General features: G+C 39.1%; 1 protein-coding gene across 4 annotated transcripts in view; it reads left to right on the top strand.

The window, feature by feature from the left end:
* LOC146547154 (kalirin-like) overlaps positions 1 to 21,189 on the top strand; it is a 58,000-nt gene that overhangs the window by 23,472 nt on the left and 13,339 nt on the right. For 2 of the 4 annotated variants that reach the window (XM_085265839.1, XM_085265835.1), the window contains 21 exons: positions 1,267 to 1,405; positions 1,651 to 1,785; positions 2,357 to 2,519; positions 2,672 to 2,787; positions 3,217 to 3,339; positions 3,987 to 4,169; positions 4,538 to 4,662; positions 4,753 to 4,819; positions 4,925 to 5,034; positions 5,234 to 5,303; positions 5,392 to 5,481; positions 7,211 to 7,303; positions 8,492 to 8,603; positions 9,607 to 9,797; positions 9,907 to 10,008; positions 10,099 to 10,253; positions 10,994 to 11,096; positions 13,214 to 13,375; positions 14,425 to 14,617; positions 20,253 to 20,309; positions 20,405 to 20,511. In XM_085265839.1, the coding sequence (XP_085121965.1) occupies positions 1,267 to 1,405; positions 1,651 to 1,785; positions 2,357 to 2,519; positions 2,672 to 2,787; positions 3,217 to 3,339; positions 3,987 to 4,169; positions 4,538 to 4,662; positions 4,753 to 4,819; positions 4,925 to 5,034; positions 5,234 to 5,303; positions 5,392 to 5,481; positions 7,211 to 7,303; positions 8,492 to 8,603; positions 9,607 to 9,797; positions 9,907 to 10,008; positions 10,099 to 10,253; positions 10,994 to 11,096; positions 13,214 to 13,375; positions 14,425 to 14,617; positions 20,253 to 20,309; positions 20,405 to 20,511 (2,596 nt within the window). Of the gene's footprint in view, positions 1 to 1,266; positions 1,406 to 1,650; positions 1,786 to 2,356; positions 2,520 to 2,671; positions 2,788 to 3,216; positions 3,340 to 3,986; positions 4,170 to 4,525; positions 4,663 to 4,752; positions 4,820 to 4,924; positions 5,035 to 5,233; positions 5,304 to 5,391; positions 5,482 to 7,210; positions 7,304 to 8,491; positions 8,604 to 9,606; positions 9,798 to 9,906; positions 10,009 to 10,098; positions 10,254 to 10,993; positions 11,097 to 13,213; positions 13,376 to 14,424; positions 14,618 to 20,252; positions 20,310 to 20,404; positions 20,512 to 21,189 lie in introns of all 4 variants that reach the window. The other 2 variants (XM_085265837.1, XM_085265836.1) reach the window with 1 other exon arrangement.

Below are 21,189 nucleotides of genomic sequence, written 5' to 3'. Positions count from 1 at the left end.
GGAGACCAGAATCAGCTGCCATCAGAAGGTCATTGGTAATCCTTAACAGAGCAGTTTCTGTGCTATGATTGGGGCGGAAACCAGATTGAAATTGTTCATAGAGATTATGGTCATTGAGATGTGAATGAAGCTGGGCGGCGACAACTTTTTCAAGAATTTTTGAAATAAAGGGGAGATTTGATATAGGGCGAAGATTATCAAAGTTATTGGGGTCTGCACCAGGCTTTTTGAGAGTTGGAATAACAGAAGCCTTTTTCAGTGCTTCAGGAACAATCCCAGTGTTCAGGGAGGAATGAATAATATTGGTTATGAGAGGTGCTAAAGAGGGAAGACAGGCTTTAACTAACACAGTAGGGAGAGGGTCAAGTTGACAGGTGGATGGCTTAGATTTTTTAATGAGATTAGATACATCAGTTATGGAGGGAAGAGTAAAGCTTGAAAATAGCTGACAGGAAGACAGTGGGGTAACCAGGAAGTCTACTTCAGAGTCAGGAGCTCCTAAAGAGTTAAGTTGACGGTGAATGTCTGAGATTTTACAAGTGAAAAAAGAGATAAGAGAATTGCAAAAATCAACAGAATACATCTGGGAGGGGAATGTGTCTGGAGGTTTTGTAATTTTACTGAACAATGAATAGAGGGACCTGGAGTTACCTTCATTAGAACTAATTAAACCAGAGTAGTAAGCAGATTTGGCTGAGGCAATGCAGTCCTTATAGAACAAAACATGATCATTGTGCATTTCTTTATGTACAGTAAGTCCGGTTTTCTTGAATAGACGTTCGAGTTGGCGTCCTTTAGCTTTAAGGTGACGCAGGTCGGAGGTAAACCATGGAGCTGAACGGGAAAATGAGACAGTTCGATGTTTAAGGGGAGCAAATATGTTAAGAAGGTTATGAAGGTTGACATTATAATGACAAACGAGTTCATGAGGGGTTGAGGAGCAGTGGATAGATGGAAGGTCATGGACGGCAGATGAAAAAGTTACATAACCCCATGTATGTACTGCTAACTGTTATTGTAATTCATAAAATTATATTATACTTCACAATATTTCCGGAAATGAATCAATCAAAGCAAAAGCTTTGATCATCTGTCACCTTCTGGTGTTCTGTGTTAGAGAGAGCTCACATTTCCCAAACTGTAAAAGAATCATTTTTATAATATTCATTTTCATTATTTAACGTTAAATGATGAAAATGTTACATTTCTTCAGGAAGGCCAGCCATTAGTCTGTTTAACAACTGACATCTGCGCTTTCCTCCTTAGGTCAGGTCATTATGACCCAGATGCAGTGAGGTCTTGTGCCCAGACGGTGGCGCTACACTGGCAGACTCTGATGCTGAGGATTGAAGACAGACTTAAATTAGTTAACGCATCTGCTGCCTTCTACAGGACGTCACAGCAGGTAACGAGAGACTGTAACTGCGTCTGATAAATAAACGGTGCCAAGCACTTAACTGAGTGGTTAGCAAACTCGTAATATATTATAATTATCTTAAATGAAAAATAATTGTAATACTTTAACTATAGAACACATTGTTTTTACAAACTTACTTTTTAGGTTGTGCAAATATTTAAAATTTAAACTACAGTCAGCCGGAAATTCGTAGTATACTGTGTTTTTTCAAGTGTGTACCTGCCTGTTTCCAGGTGTGTGGTGTCCTGGAGAGTCTGGAGCAGGAGTACCGCAGGGAGGAGGACTGGTGTGCAGGAGGAGAAAGACAGCCAGAGCAACTGGTGCCACTCATCAGCAAACACATGGAACAGAAGGAGGCGTTTCTGAAGGTGAGGAGCTCTGGAAAACCACCACAAACTCCAAAATAGAAGCTGAGCATTGCTAATATTTTACGCTGAAAACGAGTCCAATCAGCTGCTGTAATCGGTCATGGTCAGGCTTTAGTGACATATCCTATTAATAGGATACTTGAATAAAGTTGAATACATTTATTTATTTTGAACAGTTTTCTTGTTCAATGGTCATGGAAAGTTCTCATTGTATTAAATTTAGCAGTCCCAAAACATCCAGCATGAGTTTGTTTATTTTGACCAGAGCATTTATGAAAGTTGTACGATCTGGGCCAATCGTACAAGTGTTATCAAAGTACTTCCCTAATCAAGTCTTTCTACTTGGCATGCATCTTGGTAACTATTTGAGCAATTATTTGTAAGTGCTTGTGGAGAAAATGGCAAGTTAAACTTTACTAAACCTGGTAATAAAGTTTGATTTTGGATGGAGTGAGCCAAGCCTCCCACAATGCTGAAACTGTCGGCAGTAATGATCGATCATAGATATATTCGGGCTTATTCGAGTGCCATGTCTTTTTCTCATAATGTCTGTGGTGTTGGTCATCGACAGGCCTGCACTCTGGCCAGACGGAACGCCGAAGTTTTCCTCAAGTACATTCACCGTAACAGTGTCACCATGGCGACCATCTCTGGCCACAGTGTCACCGTCTCCGGGGTAACAGGGGTTGCAGAGGTCACTGGGCACTCCAGGGTGCCCGAGCAACAGGTCAAAGGTGAACAAAAATATATACATGAGAAATATTCAAGCATTTGTTGGTGTAAATACAGAATTACAGTGGAGCTGGGATCACTTCTTGAGGAACACCACACTTAATGGCAAACTATAGTGGTAATTTGACTTACCCAGATGTGTCTGTGCACTCAGGTATCCTCAGTGAGCTCCTCCAGAGAGAAAACAGAGTTCTTCATTTCTGGACTTTAAAGAAACGTAGACTGGATCAATGCCAGCAGTATCTGATGTTCCAGAGTCACGCTCAGCAGGTAGATGCGGTCTGCTAAATTATTAGCACTGTTATTCATGCTCATTAACAACAAAATCAGCAAATCATATACACTGATCGGGTGTAACATAACATTATGACCACTGACAGCTGGCTCATGTGGTCTGTTCCAACAGACAAGCTACTGTATCAAACAACTTGGATTCTCAAGCATACAAAGTTGCTTCCTTTTTCAATCTTACATGATAGTAAATTAAATATTTTGTCATTTGAAACATTGTGCTGTTGTTTTGTCCAGCATGATACATTTTTCAGTTTTCTGTTGAGTAGGTCAAAATACTAATCAGTTAACACAGTAATTGTGTTGCATGAAAAGTCTCGCATACTCTCTGGGTGTTCGCATCATATTTTGGAAATGCTGACTTTGAGTTATTAACGGACATCTGTCTAATGTGTCCTTTTGTTGTAGGCTCTGGATTGGCTACAACAGTCAGGGGACCACTACCTGGCCACACACACATCACCTGGGGCGACAGTGGCTGAGACGCAAGAACTGCAGATCCAACACAGGGAGTTCTGCATTTCTGCCAAGGTGTGTTTTTTTCCATAGTTTATTGAAATGTATATCATATTTTATCACTTTCTATGAACAGTACTTCCTAGTAAGATAATTAATTAGTTAATGTAGTCTGAGCTCATGTTTGGATTGCTCAGCAGCCTTATGATGCACACGCTGAGGGGCCAATGACCCTCTAGCCAAAGCATCTGTTTGAAAAGACTGTTAATATTTTGTTTGATACTCACAAAAGCAGAGCAGCAAACAGCTATGAACTAAGGCCATCTGTGTACCAGTCCACCTGTCAGTCAAAGAAACCATATGCTCTCATAATGCAGACTAAGTCTTAATAGGTGAGCACTTTACTCTTCAGTGTTGATTGTTTGTGCACAGAGAAAGATGCCAGAAAATCCCTTAAAGAGAAACAAAAGGCCATTATGAGATGCAAAACAAACGCTAAGAGACGTATTGTGATCAAGGAGATACTGAACATCTACAAAGAGACCACGAGAGATGTAGAACAACCCAACAAAATTCAGAAAATCAAACCATTTTTATGGATATTAAAGTATTTCCCAGCTCCATTTTGTGTCCTGAATATGATTAAAATCAGGAAAAGTGCTAGCAAGCCACATGTTGTTGTGAGGTTGAATTTAACTAAACTATGACCTTGTTTCTGTCAGCATACGCAGGAAAAGGTTCACCTGCTAATACAGCTGGCCGAGAGCATGCTGGCTAAAGGCCACGCCCACCGCACTGAGCTCCGTCGTTGTGTTTCTACGGTTGACAAACGCTACCGGGACTTCACCGTCAGGATGGGGCAGTACCGGCACCTGCTGGAGACGGCACTGGGAGGCTGCTCGCAGGTAAACGACACAAGTACTGACTGTGGAGCAGGAACTCTCCACATTTGAAAGCGAAAACATGTGAGTGAGTGAGATGTGATTCTTAGTGTTTTTGCAATAAACACATCAACATTTACTTATGTGTGAACCTTTGCATTTAAAGTTTATTTCCATGTAAAACAGGTTATGATTGAATAATTTGAAGGACTATATGATACAAATGCAGCTTTTTGAATTATTAGCAACATACAAGCTGCAAATGTGTGAAATTAGAAGGCAGATCTGTTGCTGTACTTCTATGATTATTCAGATTTAGAAAATGTATATTAAAAATAAATATAAATGTATGTGTGTTTTAGTGAGTTTACTTTGTATAGTTTTCCTCTCAGGATAATAAGGACTTGGAGCTCGAGCTGATCCCCAACAGTCTGTCAGACTCCGACCCCGAAGTCAACCTGTCCGATCCGAGCCACCAAGTCAGTGATGAGAAGAGACGTTCCGCCCGCAAGAAAGAGTGAGTACTCTGATATTACTGATATTAGTATAGATATTACTGGTAGCAGTACTACTGCAGTACTCTGATAACACCTGTGTGTGTCCTCAGGTACATCATGGCTGAGCTCCTTCAGACAGAAAGAGTCTATGTCAGAGATCTGCAGGAGTGTATTGAGGTATATTTTCAGAATTCGTGGGTTCTGATTACTGGATGTGACGCAACACAGTACTACATAATACTAAATTGTACTTTCTGCTGTTAATACGATTACCTGCTGCAGACATACCTGTGGGAGATGACGAGCGGCTCAGAGGACGTCCCGCCTGGCCTTGTAAACAAGGACGATATTGTGTTTGGAAACATCCAGGATATCTACGAGTTCCACAACAGGTACCACTAAATATCCTGCTAAATGTGCGATAACACTGCAATATTCTAATGGATGTATTACATTAGGAAACATCCAGGACATCTATGAGTTTTAAACATCTCCAAACTACATGTTTAGATATCATAGGTCCATAACTGTGATTAAAAGAATATTAAAATGCATTTAGAGAAAATTAATATTTTCTCTGTGTTTTTGCAGTATTTTCCTGAAGGAGCTGGAAAACTATGAACAGCTTCCTGAGGATGTTGGACACTGCTTTGTCACCTGGGTATAATTCTTTTTTTTTAGATGTCAGGTTGATTATTTATTTTAAACCTACAGAGCTAATGATTAATCTGTGTTTATTTCCCTATCAGGCTGATAAGTTCCACATGTACGTGACGTACTGCAGGAACAAACCAGACTCCAGTTTACTCATCCAACAACATGGCGTGGCGTTCTTTGAGGTCTTTTTCAAACACCACAAACATCAACTTAACAACTTAATATTAGCCAGTAGTTTAGTTGGGTAGCACTTTATTTATCTTCATTCCAAATATTATTTTTTAAATATATAAGAGTTTCATCAATGAAAGTTTGGATTTCACTAAAACACAGCTATGTTTACGGCTTTCCTGTGTTTTCTGGACTCATGTCAAGCAAAACCTGGCAGCTTCATCTTCTTCAGCAGACTTTGAAACTTTGAGGTTGGAAATTTGTGAATGTGACACCTAATGCCACAGAAATGTAAACTAAGCTGGCGAAACCAAGGTCCCTCAATTCACTGTGGAAAAAAATAAGATCTACCTGGGATCAGTTGTCTCATTTAGAGCCCAACATTCAGATATCTGTGATTCTAGCAGTTTTGTCATTACCGTTCCCCAAGAGACAAAACAAAGTATCAACCAACCCAGAGATTAGTTCCATCACACCAGAAGTACACTCCATCAGTCAGTCACCATGTTTGACTATGAGGTTTAGACACTGAGCCAACAGAAAGAAGAAAAGCTAAATGGTCTAGATTTCCCTAGATACAGTTTCCCGTGAAAAGTCGGATCACAGAAAAAGATCTTGGAAAAATGTTGGTAAAAGCATTTGTTAACCTCCTAATATTATCCAGGCGGTGTCTTTAGAGTTAGTTTCACATCTACCCTTCTTTATGAAGAATTCCTTCTTGCTGAATGGAAATCTTACAATAGAAGAACTCCAAGGCCAAAATGCCTGTAAGAGACTTGATTTGACATTTAACACCTTCGAGCATGTTTCTAAAACACAACCCAGCACTACTGCTAAAATGTTCACCAGCAAGCTGGTGGAAGTTAATAGATTAACACAGATGGAAGGACACGCAAATTATCCAAGATTTTCACCATCCAGAGAACCATCTCGACAGCCTGACATGAATTCAGTTTATGGACATCCAGTCTCCAGTGACTAATTAGAGGCTTAAATTAAGTAACGAATAAACAAGGAACTGGAAATTTGGTTTAGCATATCTGGGTTTCCACCACAAAAGTCATCAACCTCAGCATCTTTGAGTGATCTAGCCTACTGTAAACTGTAAGATTTGAACAAATAAAACAGCATTACAACTTTTGTCTGGTTCTTTATTCTGATATTGATGGATGAACATAGGCCACATCTGTAACACACTGTTAGAAACCATGTTTAAATCACAGATAGCATACACATTGGGCTATTTGTGGCTAAATTACAGCACTGCTAAATGTTTTTTAGCCATCTATCGTCCAAATGCCACAACACATGTGACTTCTGGCCCAAATAACATGGACCTGTGGTTGAACTGAGACAACCAGACTCACCTTGAACTGGTCACCAGTCAAGGCTAACTGTGGTCCAAAGAAAACTGCAAAAATAGGCCAAGTTTGTGCTATTTCATGATGTGTTTGGAATTTAACAAATCCACTTTTCAAGCTCCCAAAACATCAGTTCTTGAGTTTACAGTACAGTTTCCTATTTACTAGGTTCAGTTTCCCCTGTAATACTAATATAAGAGAAATAAATAAAAATAAGTGCAACCATAGGAAACATAACCAAGAAGATAAAAAAGAGCTTATGGGACCATAAAACAAAGTGTGAGTCACCAACAAATGTGGTTTGAATTTTATTGGACTGCTTTAAAGCTTGATTAATGATCTTTTATATGATCTCTAACATTTTATTTTGTGTGTACAGGAGGTCCAGAGAAGACACGGTCTAGCAAACTCCATCTCTTCGGCTCTCATCAAGCCTGTTCAGAGGATCACCAAATACCAGCTGCTGCTCAAGGTACGCCCTGAATTTCTTTTACGTTTCCCCCACATTCAAAACACACGAGAACGAAGTGTTTCCCACAGAGCTCCAAACTGTTTTTGTTTAGAAGGCTGTTAAATTTAGAGGAAGCCTCGGAAATGTTTCATCCCTCTGGCTGTTTGGAAAACACGGCGCCTCAGAGGATTTTTTCTGAGCACAGCTTTCAATCCCGAATACTTTATATGGAGCCCAGAGGACACAGCGTGTGTGCCTGGAATAATGAATGAAAAGCGCTTCGTGTCAGTTTGAAAACTTTGTTGTAACTCAGCAGCAGCAGGAGGCTGAAGGTGCCGAACACGTAACCCCCTTTAGACTGAGCTTCATTTCTTTATGTTGCCACTTTGTCTGTTCAGGGTGATGTTTTAACTGTTTTTCAAACTCTTTAATACTTCAAACCAGAGCAGTGAAGAAATATACAAAGTGAAGCTTCTGCAGGGTTGCCCTATTTTTTTGCTGATGGCCATGAGGGAGGTGACTTCTGTTGTAAAACTAAGGCTGATTCTATGGAAGTCTATGAGGAAATGACTCCTCACTTGACCTCTAATTGTCTCAGTGTGTGTGTGTGTGTGTGTGTGTGTTTGGGGGGGGGAGGGGGGGGATTATGGGGACATTGTGTTTTTCTTTTTGAACAGGTTTATTGAGATATTTGGCTTGTTTGTTTGGTGGGTTTATGGCAACATCTTGCTTGTTTTTTGGTGAGCTTTGGAGAACATCTTGCTGGCGGGTTTCTGGGGATATTTGGCCTGTTTTTGGTGCCTTTATTGGGACATATGACTGTTTCTGGCAGGCATATGAGGACATCTTGGTTGTTTGTTTGTTTTTTGGCAGTTATAAGGAGATATTTTGTTTATTTCTTAGCGTATTTATGGCGACATGCTCTTTGTTTTTTGGCAGGTTTGTGGGAATATCTGGCTTTTTTGGGGGGCAGGTTTGGGCTTAATTCTCTAAAATATCTGCAATCATATATTTTAAACATGGAGAAATGCGCTACTCTTTTATACAACTTCCTTTGCAGCTTTTTAAAAAATATTAAAATCACCCACAAACCATTATAATATAAAACTCAAACATCTTTTTATCACTGTGAAGATTTCTCACAGAGTTCAGCACTTCATTTTCCAGGGAAAACACTGATGAACCTGTATATGTGTTAATGTGATGCAGGAGCTGCTAGCGTGCTGTGAGGAGGGAAAAGGCGAGATAAAGGAAGGCCTGGATGTGATGCTGAGCGTCCCAAAGAGAGCAAACGATGCTATGCACGTTAGCATGCTGGAAGGTGACACAGAATATTTTTCACATGAAGTCAGGACATATTATGAATTGTTCCGGTCGTTATCTAATGAAGAACTTCATACAGTACTGTCAAGGAGCCACCCCTCATTTCTTTATATTCTGCTTCCAGGAAGTGAAGCTTTCTTGTGTTATTTTTAAGTGGTCTTAATCAATAGTTTTCCAGGCTTTCTGAAGGTCTCACCTGGCTTTTCAGAAGAATTTCTTCTTTGCTAAGACACTTAACAGTGACCTTTGAATCATTCAAGCATAAAATGCACCAAACTCATGTGACAACTTAGCAGAGAGCCAATTTTAAATTATGTCTTTAAACACTTTGTTAAAAAACCACATCTGCTCTCATTTCTTTAGCTGAATCTGTGAAAAACACCAAAAGATAACACGGTTTGGCAGCAGAGAGGTAAAACAGTTTACAGTCATCTGTAAAACACGGTAGAGGCTCTGTCATGGTTTGGAGCCAGTGGTGTTGGAGATAGTGCTAAAATTGATAAATTATCAACACAGAAAATACCATCAGATTCTGACCCAGATAGGAAATTAATTAATAATTAATTAATAGATTGGCCTCCCCAGAGCCTGGACTTCAACATTATTGAAGTAGTGTGGGATCATGTTGACAGAGAACAGAGCGAAAGGCTGAAACATCCAAAGAAGAGCTTTGAATGTCCTTCAAGAAGCCTATTCCTGAAGACGACTTAAAGAAATGACAAGAAAGCTGCCTAAGAGAGTTCAGTCTGTGCTGGAGAATAAAGGTGGTCACACCAAATATTGACTTTCAAGCTCGTTAAAATAGTAAAAGCTGTATTTGCATGTGTGTTTCGACATGTTCAAATAAATCACTGCACCTATTTCACATTTTAGTAAGTAAAAAGCAACGGGGAGTCGCTCAAGACTTTTGTAAAGTAATGTATAAACTTTAAAAGGTTAAAACTAAAAGCAAAACTTGACAGAAATGTCTTGGAGGCTCCTCACTGTCTTGTATCTTGCAGGTGTGGAGGATGGTCTGGATGTTCAGGGCGAGCTCCTGCTGCAGGACTCCTTCCTGGTTTGGGAGCCGAAGTCTTTGATCAGAAAGGGGCGGGACCGACACCTCTTCCTGTTCGAGTTGTCACTCATCTTCAGCAAGGAGATCAAAGACTCATCTGGACGGACCAAATACATCTACAAGAGCAGGCTGAGGGTAAGGACAACGTCCAGCTTTACTCCGTTCAAATCAAAAAAGTACAAATGGAACTAATTTGGCTGAAGATATTGTACAAAGTTTCTCTTACTTCTTGTCTCTGTCTCAGACCTCTGAGCTCGGTGTAACAGAGCACATAGAGGGCGACCCCTGTAAGTTTGCACTGTGGGTTGGACGAACGCCAACCTCAGACAACAAGACAGTCCTAAAGGTGTGTGCTCCTGTCAATGAATGAGTGAGTAAACATTCATACAGTGATGGTTCGATCTAAGGAATAATCCTTCTTTTTGTTTACTTTTAGGCATCATCTTTGGAGCTGAAGCAGGAGTGGGTTCGTAGCATTCGGCAGGTGATCCAGGAGAGGCGGGGTCACTTGCGGGGGGCACTTAGGGAGCCCATCCCCCTCCCCAAGACCCCCAACCCCACGCTGGGGCGACAGCGCAGCATCAACCGCAGGTCAGCTCACACAGATGGCCTTTAAACAGTAATACTGACTCCTGACCTGTTATATCGACAGCCCTAATTCTCAGTGCTGCTAATATTTGAACTCCAAACTCCAGTGAGAAAGCACTTATTTTATTTCTGCTATTAAGATTTATGTGCTTAATATATAAAAACTGTTTGTGTCAGACTTAAGTTTACTTCCACTTGGAGTACACCTGGTCTCTGAAACCATTACAGGTTTCCAATCAATCGAATGTGGCATCCACGAAGTCCCAGCTCATGAAGGATATTCATAAGTTTCTCATGTTGGATCGGGTCAAAGGTTTTTTCCAATTGTGTTTATGAAGCAAGCAGGAAATGTCCTTATTACTTTAAAATTACAGGAGCCCATACATAAAAGTGACCGAACGTTTTAAACATAGCCAGTTACATCTGAAACCTTTATTACTCCTGGGTTTGAGCTGTTGGTTGGATAAATCAGGAAAGTTATGGACAACCTCTTAAGCTTTTAGAAATGTTAACAGACCTTTTATATCATTTCCTGACTTTTCCTACCCAAGAGGAAGAAAATAGTTGATGTCTTAGTCAATAAAGGAAAAAGTGCTTCAGACTTATAGTAGAAGAAATAAGAAGCGCAGACTGACGAGGAAAACAAACTAGATTAAAAGATCGCACGTAGCGTCCACATACTTTTGACCTGTGAGAGTATTTTGAACCCTAGAACACAACCCGAATGTTTTTGTTTGTTTCAGGGAGACGAGCGAGGACGCAGACAGTCTGGGTGATGCCAGCAGTCAACCCGACACCGTCTCCATCGCCTCCCGAACGTCACAAAACACCGCAGACAGCGACAAGGTAACACACACACACACACAGTCGCACGCACACTCACAGACACGCTGTGAGAGGGTGTGTCGAGCAGTCGTATGACCTCACTGCTGCTGCAGCTGGCTGGGTGTGTGTTTTTGGTGTGCTTGAGGGAGTTTCCACTATTCATGGTCGGACTCCTTCAAGAAACTTTCACTGCTCTGCTCTCCTGATGAGGTACGTTTCATTTATTTTACCCGCTTCTCATTAGTGGGGCCAGTGGCAGTGACCTCTGACCTTGGAAACTCTGACCCTGCTGGCTTGTGCTCTGATTTGTGAGACAGTTAAGAGAGGAAGGTGGACGACTTTATTTTTTACTGCGTTGGTGACTATAACACGGTGAAAAAGAAAAAATACACTTTTTTTGTCACTGTGAGGAGTTAAAGGGACAGCATGTAAGTGGCGACAATAATAACGAGTCTAAATTGATCCATCAGAGCAAGAAAACATGTAAATAAGGAACATTTCTGCATTTTCATGAATTTATCCTTACAATGTTCAGCACGATATGATATATCGTGCTGAATATGAGTATTCAGAAGATTACTAGAAAAAAATTAAATGTTCATGAAAAATAAAATCCACCAAAAAGGTAAATCTTAATAAGATGTCAGAAAAAAAATGCAAAATAAACATTTTAGATATATTAAAACAATTATATACAACTATTTCAATAAAGATAAAAAATGTAAATTATAATCAAAATATTATGTTATACACAAAGTTAACATTGAAAACACTACTTTTAAATTAGTATTTTAAATAAACCTTTTATTTTAAAATAAATCTTTGGATAAAAAATACAATTTTACAGTTTTAGAAAAGATAAAATTAAAAATTAAATATTTACAAAATAAAAATTAAATATAAAAATTAATTATCTGAAAAGTTTTTTTTCATGTTTAAAGATAAAATAACATAAAAGTATTTAGAAAATTTCTGAAAAATCCCTGTTTTATAGCTAATTAAATGAATGTAAATTAATTAATTAATTAATAAATACCAGTATACGTGTGAATAAAATAATATGAGTACTGCAACCTAGTTCCTTATTGGAAATATATCCGTCTGTCCTGTCCAACTTTTTGGGCTCTCTGTCAGTCTTTGAGATCACTGTGACAGTTGACACAGCGACCTCTGACCTTTCTGACAGACCTTTGCTTCCTCCCTGAACGCACACATCTATTCACATCTGTGTTGGATTTTTTGGGGAACACCCGTCTCATTCCCTGCGGACGCTACAAGTGTTTTCTCTTCCAGCTGCAGCCCACGTGTTGGAGCTCACAGTCAGCGGTAACCACGGTGACCAGATCACATGATGTTTTATGCTGCTCTCTGGGCCAATCAGAGAAAGGCTGTTTTTGGATGATATGAGAGGCTTTCATGGTTTGTGGTTTGGTCATGTTTCTGCTGAATTGAAGTGACTTTCACTCATCAGCTCTCAGTTCGAGTCATTTAAACCCAACAGACGGCTTTTTGGTTGGCTGAGAAGCCAGAAAAGCTTGATCCATGTTTCTATATGTTTGCATATTGACCATAGATTACGTAGATATAGAAGCAGCTTATTAGCTCTCAGGAGAAAAGAAAGTTGACCCTTTTTCAGATGAACAGAATCAGCATTCTGGGATTTCCTCACCTGGATGTTTGAGCATGCATCAAGACAAACATCTCCACACTTTTGAACTTTATAGGCATAGCTCATAGTCTTGAAGTTATCTGAGACTTTGTGCTTTATTAATAGTTTATATTGTATTTAGTGTCTTTGTAATCTGGAACTCATTCCTGCCTTGCAGCTTGAAACACGTTAAGTCTTATTTTTAGCCGTCTGCAGGGAATAAAGTCATATCTCAGACTGCTCCCTCACTTTATTCTGAATTTTCCTGGTTTTATCATTTGGAGAAATAGAGGTTGTACGCTCCCAGTGAGCTGCATGGGAGTGAGGTCATGGACTCCAGGAGACACCTCTCTGCATACTGAGTGCGAATGAATGTCTGCTTCTCTCAGAGCTTGGAGCACTGATGCTAATGATGCTGTTATTATCGTTTAACAACACGGCGGTGACACCTTCCGCCTGTAAATAATCTGTCCTACCTGTCTGCGTGCAGCTGTCAGGAGGCTGCGAGTTAGTCGTGGTGTTGTTGGATTTCTCTGCCGGAGGACCGGGAGAGATCAGTGTTCGCTGCGGTCAGACGGTGGAGCTGGTGGAGCGCTCAGCAGATCGGCCCGGGTGGTGTCTGGTCAGAACCACAGATCAAACACCTCAACAGGTAATTAGCATCCAGAAGACAAAACAAAACATCCCAGCAAATAATAAACAAACTAAATGTCCCCACATGTAGCAAAACTTCCTGTCTTGCCCCATCAACCCCCACCAGTTGTGACAGATGGCCACCCCTCCCTGAGCCTCGTTCTGCTGGAGGTTTCTTCCTGTTAAAACAGAGTTTTTCCTTCCCACTGTTGCCAAGTGCGTACTCATAGGGAGTTGTCTGATTATTGGGATTTTCCCTGTATTATTGTCTTTGCCTTGCAATATTAAGCACCTTGAGGCAACTGTTGCTGTGATTTGGTGCTATATAAATAAAACAGAATTAAAATATTTATCTCTGCAGAATTATATTCATACTTTTTTCTTACACATTGTTTCACAGCGTTTGGAAAACTTGACTTCCTGATAGAAGATATCTGTTTCTATGATGCCAATTTATCTTTAAACATATTAACTTTGACTGTCCTTGTGGTCTGAAACATTTTTCTTTTCTTTTTTTAAAAAAATTCTTTCTACTTCAAGTTATACATTAAGAAGTTCTGATCTTTTTAATGTCCCTTTTGGATTAAAGGAAGTTGGTAAGAAAGCTTTAAATTTTCCGGATTAAGTTCCCTGCTGTGGTCCAGAGCAGCTGAGGGAATGAGAAAAGCACTAAAGGGTCTACTAATAGATCCAAAGTATCGTGTGCCAGTAAAAGTCAGATTTTTACTGAGGGACTTTAGATGAAAGAAACAAACCGGTTGAGCTTAGAAAATTAGCAGATTATTTTATATGATGGGTTGGACAACTGATGTAATGAATGACCTCAGACACAAGAACCTCAGATTTCTATCTAACCATTAAAACCAGTGACACACTCACTGAGTCAAAGGGGGCTGTTAAGCAGATTAGCAACAAATATCCCCATAAGTGACAAATACAATGAAGGTCCCCACGTGTAACAAAGGCAAGAACTTATAGCCATAAGTACCGTTAAAGTGTGTGAGAGGGTTTCCTTGTTTTTCTGATGCTCAACCATCCCTCTAACATCGCTGCTGTGTTTCCTCACAGGAGGGTCTACTGCCCATGAGCACCCTCTGCCTGTCGCACTCCCACAGTGCAGCCGATATGGAGGGACTGCTCCCAGCCTCCACCACATCCTCCAGCACCTCTTCTACAAGCACCACCACCTCCTCCTCCTGCAACTCATCCTCTACCACCATCACCTCCACCTCTAACTCCTCCACTGTGAGCGCCGGGAGGGGTGAGTACCCAGAGAACTTATTGCCTGTGTTCCCATCAGCCCCAAAGGGACCTGACTGTAATCACAGATATTAATGATGCTCTAACTGCTATTTGCAGGAAAAAAATCTAAAAAAGTGATTCCTGAGAAAACATACCTTCTAAAACAACAGCGTGGTCATTTTTAAACTGCTGCAGCACATCCCTTGTTTGCTCGATGTCACTTCCTGTTTAGCCAGAGGCAATTTTAAACATCCTCACGCTGTATGTGTCCCACATCCTCGCTCTCTCTCTGTGCCACCTAAATATTTAAATCCATGTTTGTAAAGTTGTAAACACACTTGAGTCCTTGAGTGCTTGTCCCATAGCTGAGCATGAAAAATTAAATGCGCTTTGTGTCTGTCAGACTCTGCCGCTTCACATTAACATCACAGCTTTATGAGCTTCAAGGAGATGGTCCACAGTAATGAGGAAACATCTCAAAATGCAGCTTTGGCTATAAGCTTCTGGGAAACTGAACTGTTAATCATAACTCTGATCATCACACAAGTCTGCAATGAAATATTTCCATCTTTTTGATCTAAATAAGACAAATTTAGGATGTTTGATTAGCCCCTTTTTCTTTTAAATGTAAATATTTAAAGAACATTTTTACCTAAATTGCAAATATGAACATTAACCTGACTATGAAATATTTTGGGTGCAGTGTATTTTTTGCATACAGGTATAACAGAATAACTTTAGTGTTTTGTTTTTTTTAACTTGAGTATGAACCTATACAAAAAGCTGAAAGATATTAAAAAAAACTGTTTTATTGATTAAAAAAATACACTGTATCGGATTCATATCGGAATCGGCAGATATCCAAATTTATGATATCGGTATCGGTATCGGACATACAAAAGTGGTATCGTGCCATCTCTAGTTCATAGTAATTAAAAACAAATGAAACAAACAACAGTTTTCACATTACCTTTCTTATAAAGCGTGGTTGTTCTATCCTTGCTGGTGTTTTCTGCCGGTATCCAACTCCATGTGTTTGCAACAAACTTGCCTTTTTTTTGCAAAACTCCAAAACACTGCCCCTAGCGTCCTGGAGCACTTCCGTTGTGTTTTGGAGTTTATACGTGCTTTGGAGTTTGTACGTGTTTTGGAGTTTATACGTGCTTTGTCTCAAGGGGACACTGTACTGAACATTTTATTTTGAAAATTCACTGTATTCTCTAATAAGTGTGTTATAATTTCGTGAATTTTGTCATCAGACAACAAACACAGGCTGTGTAGATTTTTTACGATTAGCCAACACACAGACTTCATTGTAACAGGAGTGACTAGTCATCTATTGTAGCTTTATTGATGGAGTCTACAATGAATAAAAATAAAAGTACCACAGATGCATAGTGGGGCCTTTTACTGTTTTACAGATACCAAAAAAAAAAAAAAAACCCCAAAGAAAACAACAAAATAAAATTAGTTTAAGTTAAAAATTAATAAAAAGTAAAACTGTCATTGTGCCAGAGAGCAGTGCAAATTGCATTAATATGTAATTTGCACACTATAAATCTAATAAACAGCTGGAAGAAGGTGTAATACAGAAATATGTGTGTCTTCAACTCTCTCAACATAAGTAGTACTCCACAGAAGGAAAATAAATGAATCCAAGCAGCTATCATACTTCACACAAGTTTCAATACATAACAAAACAAGAAACAGACTTGTCATGTCGAGTAACACGTATTGCCTTTTTAATCGTTTTTACTATGAGTAACATGACACAGAACAAAAATGCCTATGTAGTTTCAGTGGAAACAGAAAAGTGACCACAGCACTGAGTGTGGCCTCGACCTGTGTGGCAACTTTTTCCCAACTTTAATCTGTAATCTGGTTTGGCAAGGTGTTTGAAATGCGCACACACACACACACACACACACACACACACACACACACCCACACACACACCCACACACACACACACACACACACACACACACACACACACACACACACGGTTAAACATTGACCTGAAGGAGTTTCACACAGACAGGAATCTACAGTTTATCATCCTGACTGTGTATGTGTGTGTGTGTGTGTGTGTGGCGACCCGCTGGGTGTTCTTCCTCGTTACAAACAATAGAAGCTTTAGTTAAAAATAAACTCCTTTTTAGCAGTCGTGTTTATTTTTATTCTAGCTTTGTTTTGTGTTTTATGGAGTTTTATTTTATATTTTGTTCCAAATAAACTTGTTTTATTTTTCATATCATTTTACCTATTGTAAAAAAACATTTTTTATAATTTTTTAATTTGGTTTTATTATTATTATATTTTATTCATTTTATGTAGTGTTTTTTCTCACTTTGTTTATACTTCACTTGATTTTATGTAGTACTTTTATTACTCTACCATTTTATTATTACTTCGCTTATTATTTTAAATTATTTTAAGGTTTTTTCTTTTCATTCATAGGTTATTTATTTTATTACATTTATCATTGTAATTGACTTGTGTTAGTTTATTATTACTATTACTCTATAAGCCACTCCCCCACAGCATCTAAACCCACAGAGGGTGGGTTTAGATGCTGTGGCTCCACCCCCCAGACCTCTGACTCTTGTTTAGTGTCATTCAGCTGAGAGCAGAGAAACACCTCTGTCAGTCAGTCTGCCTCTTTCTTAATATCTCTCTGAATGGACTGATGTGGAAGCATGCGGCGGGGCAGAGGTGCATGCTGGGATTGTTCGGGCATTTGGGAATGGATTGTGCACGAGCGAGAGGACGAGCGAGGTGGGTTCACACTGAGAGAGTGAGAGAGAGACAGAAAGAGAGAGAGAGTGACGGGTGTTGGAGAAAATATATGGGTGTGCAATGGTTAATAAGTAATAGGTGTGTGTGTGTGTGTGTGTGTGCGCGCCTTTACAGCAAACAGCGCTGCAAGAATGTGAACGATGTGTGAATATGCATGTGTGTGTGTGTGTTGTGAACAGGACACGCAGGTTTTCCTTTTTTGTATGAAAGACCTCACACACACACAAAGTAACACAGTGCAGACAGTAGGTGTGCGTGTGTGTGAGTCCTTCAGTGATTATTTTACAATAATCAGACTGACTAACTGGTGGATTTGTTTGAGTTTTAAGCAGCCATATTCATATCCACAATAATCAGCAGAGGTCTGTCCGTAATAAGAATCTCTTGCTGTTGTTTTCAGCTGGCAAACAACAAAAATGTCAGACAGTCACAGTTTGTAAAGCATGATTTTACACTGAGACTAAATCCACATGAATGTTAGGAAATCAGCAGAGTTTCATCAACATAAAACCAAATTTGAGAGAAAAAGCAAATGAATGCCTGTTTCCATCCACACCTGCCAGGTTAATATAATTTTGACTGAGCAAAGTTTCCTAATGTATGGTCAAAACTGTTGATCAGGATGTGCCAGAACAAGATGTTTCTGTTCCTATATCTTTGATGTCGCCCTTCCACACTTTCTTCTGATTGGTGGACTTCTGGAAGCTTGCCGAGGGGCAACATTCAACCATTTGTCAGATTCAAGTCTTTTATTTTGTGTGCATGGAGACGATTGTCACCTTTCAATAAGAAACCTAGTTTAATGTCAAAAGCGTGGATTTTGTCCAGAAAGAGCGGGTAAGCATCACCACGGCAACAAAGAAATAAAGCTTTAAAGATCTGGAAGTTGTATTTTAGCCCAAACAAGCGGGGTTTTTTTGTAAATCCAACACAGGAGTTTGTAATGCCTAAACCTGACTGAAAGTCATATTTTTAAGTAATAACACCTTTAAAAAAAATAATTCTGGGTAAAACACAACTGAAATACACAAAATCAGTCAAATATTTATTTATTCAAATGCTCACTCTTTAAGGAAAATGTACTCAGCGTAACCTGAATGTATTTCATTTGACCAGATTCCATTAAAAAGTAACATTTTACATTTTGTTACATGTAACAAAATAACATTCTTGCAAAAATACAAATTATTTGTAAAAATCTGTTGTGTGTATGATTCGAACTCGGGTCTCTGAAAATCTGAAATGATTTGCCCCGACACCACCAACCTCCTGACGTGGGCTGCTGTTATTATCTGATACACGTGCATGAATCAGAACATGGAAACACTGACGGGAAGTCTTGAAAAATGTCATCAGAAGGTTGTCTGCTCTCAGTGACGGCCATAAAAAAGAAATAATTAACTATTGACTTTAGTTTGGGGTACAGTAAATGTAGTGAACATTGTCCCATTACGTAAGAATTAAATAAACTTTAGTCTTAGACACAATGCAAGATAACTACATGAAGCTGCTTCTTAGTTATGAAAGGAAAATTCCACCAGGGTCGTTTTGAATATTTAATTATTCTCATTCAAACATAAACTAAAGGAAAAACTTCAAACAACACCCTCAAAGAAGTCTTTGTGCCCAAACTCTTCTTTCTACAGTAAAATATTGATTCCAGTAGATCTCATGTGTCAGAACTACTTGCACTAAATACTGTTATTTAGTGGTTCACCGAAGCGGAGGCAGCAGGAGTTCAATTGTTCTGAGGTAAAACGCTGCCGTCAGTGGGCTCTGCTGGCTGCAAAGTGTTGTAACAACTTGTCTGAGGTCAAATAAGGCAGCGTATATCTAAATATACCACACACCTACTCTACGGCTGATTTTAAGTCATTAAAATAAATATCAGTTCTAATCTATCATAATCAGTGTGTCTGCATGTATTAATTGTTATTAATGGAGTTATCTTTAATCACTTTTATTCATTATTTCATGTGTGCTGAACATACTGGATTCTTTTAATCTCAGTTTGTATATTTATTTATTGTTTATTTTGCAGGTTTTTGTACTTTCACAAGTTAAGCATTAACTTTTAAGTCATAGATGCTCACATATATTTACATGTAATATTATTTTATTGATCTGTTTTCAAAATCATATTGTAATGCACTTGATTTTTTTTACAGCCTGTAGTTGTAATTTTTGAGATTTTTTTGTTTGTGTTTGTAGTTTTATGCTAATAGTTTATTCATTCATTCGTCAGGTTCTTTGTGAGTCCTGTCTCTGTGCCTTTTTGTTATTTTGCTCACTTTTCTGTGTGGTTTAGGGTTTTACTTGTGAATCACTTTAAACTTCAGGTTTAAACGAAAGATTCTATTAAAATTAAATTAAGCTAGGGTAACTAGCTATCAGTAAGTCCCTCATACCTCCTTACTTCAAAGAAACCAACTATCTTTCATGACTGGTGTGCATGCTTTTTTGCTGAGTTAACAGTCTGATAATTAGGGCTGGGCTATAGCACACCGTTCACGGTAATACTGGTATAATGTTGGGCTACGATAAGAAAATGAAATATTGCGATAGAATATGGGTAAAACGCCTTTTGGTTAAACTGTCAGCAAGGAATTTGCATTTTCACTGATTGTTTTTTATATATAACTTTAATGCACATAAAAAACAGCTGCTTGGTTTAGTGAAAATACATTGATTTTTTTTTCCACTAATAAAGTTGTGGAGTTGTAAAGTATTTTGTCTAGTGTCAATTATATCGTCAGTTATATCATTATCACAAATTTTCAAATGTATATCGTGATAAATATTTTTGGTCATATCGCCCTGCTCGACTGATAATCTGTTTTTCTTTGTGTCTGCAGAGTCGAGTTTGTACAGCTCTGAAAGTTCAGGCCTCCAGACTCAGACTACTAGCCAAAGTGAGACCACAGTAATAACTCTGAGCACCCATTGCACTCAGAAAAGACAGCACTAAAACTCACCTCTGACCCCTCCCTGCCTTTTCTTCTCTCAGGTGCCACCTCTCCCACAGTGTTTGGAGTGGGAGGGGCTCCAGCAGGAGGCGCTGTGGGCTCACCGGGGGCGAAGCGGAGCGGCTCTGGAACCGGGAACACTCTAAAGGTAACAGCTCGCTGTGAACTGAAATGGGAGAATTTGGGTCAAATGTGTTAACATAAAGCGGCTTGAGGAGGGCTTTAGTTATCTTAATTGTGGGTTCTCTGGTATTCTCAAAGGGAAATGCAGATATGCACTTTGTGTGTTTGTTGTGATTTGTTAATGCTGTGGTTTATGGTCAAAAATACTAAAGAGGAGTTATTGTGTTTGTTTTTATTCTAGGACTCCACTCCAGTGGCTTTGCATTATTCACAGCTAAAAATAATCCTTCTTTGTCTTAGAAAAGCAGTTCATTTGTGTCTCAGACAGTCTGCTTTAGCTTCTGTCTCCCATCAGTCCACAAACTTTTTTACTTCTACTTGGGCGTCTTTCTGAAAACTTGCTGAGGGGGCAGCATCCAGAGCTGCCAAGGTGTCATTTTGGAAACACAGCATTCAGAGCAGTCATAAGAATTGAGCTCTGGGTTCATAATATTTACTTTTGCATATGTTCACATCATTACATGAAATCTGAAACTTTGGTTAAAATGAGCATTTGATACTGTAACTTTAAATAGCTCCCCTTTAAATGTAATGGATTATTAAAGTTGGAAGCATTAGCTCACAGGAAATGTTTCCTCAGTTTTTATCATTGTGTCTAAATTGTATGAGTGTTGATGTGTAATCATAGCTGAATCTTGTTTTG

Source organism: Mchenga conophoros, linkage group LG23, assembly GCF_057382185.1.
Source record: "Mchenga conophoros isolate Kocher_MC1m ecotype Shallow Benthic linkage group LG23, M_conophoros_male_GT1.1, whole genome shotgun sequence".
NCBI classification, from domain to species: Eukaryota; Metazoa; Chordata; class Actinopteri; order Cichliformes; family Cichlidae; genus Mchenga; species Mchenga conophoros.
The sequence above is the reverse complement of the archived record's forward strand: the minus strand, read 5'-3'. Positions and strand labels throughout refer to the sequence as shown.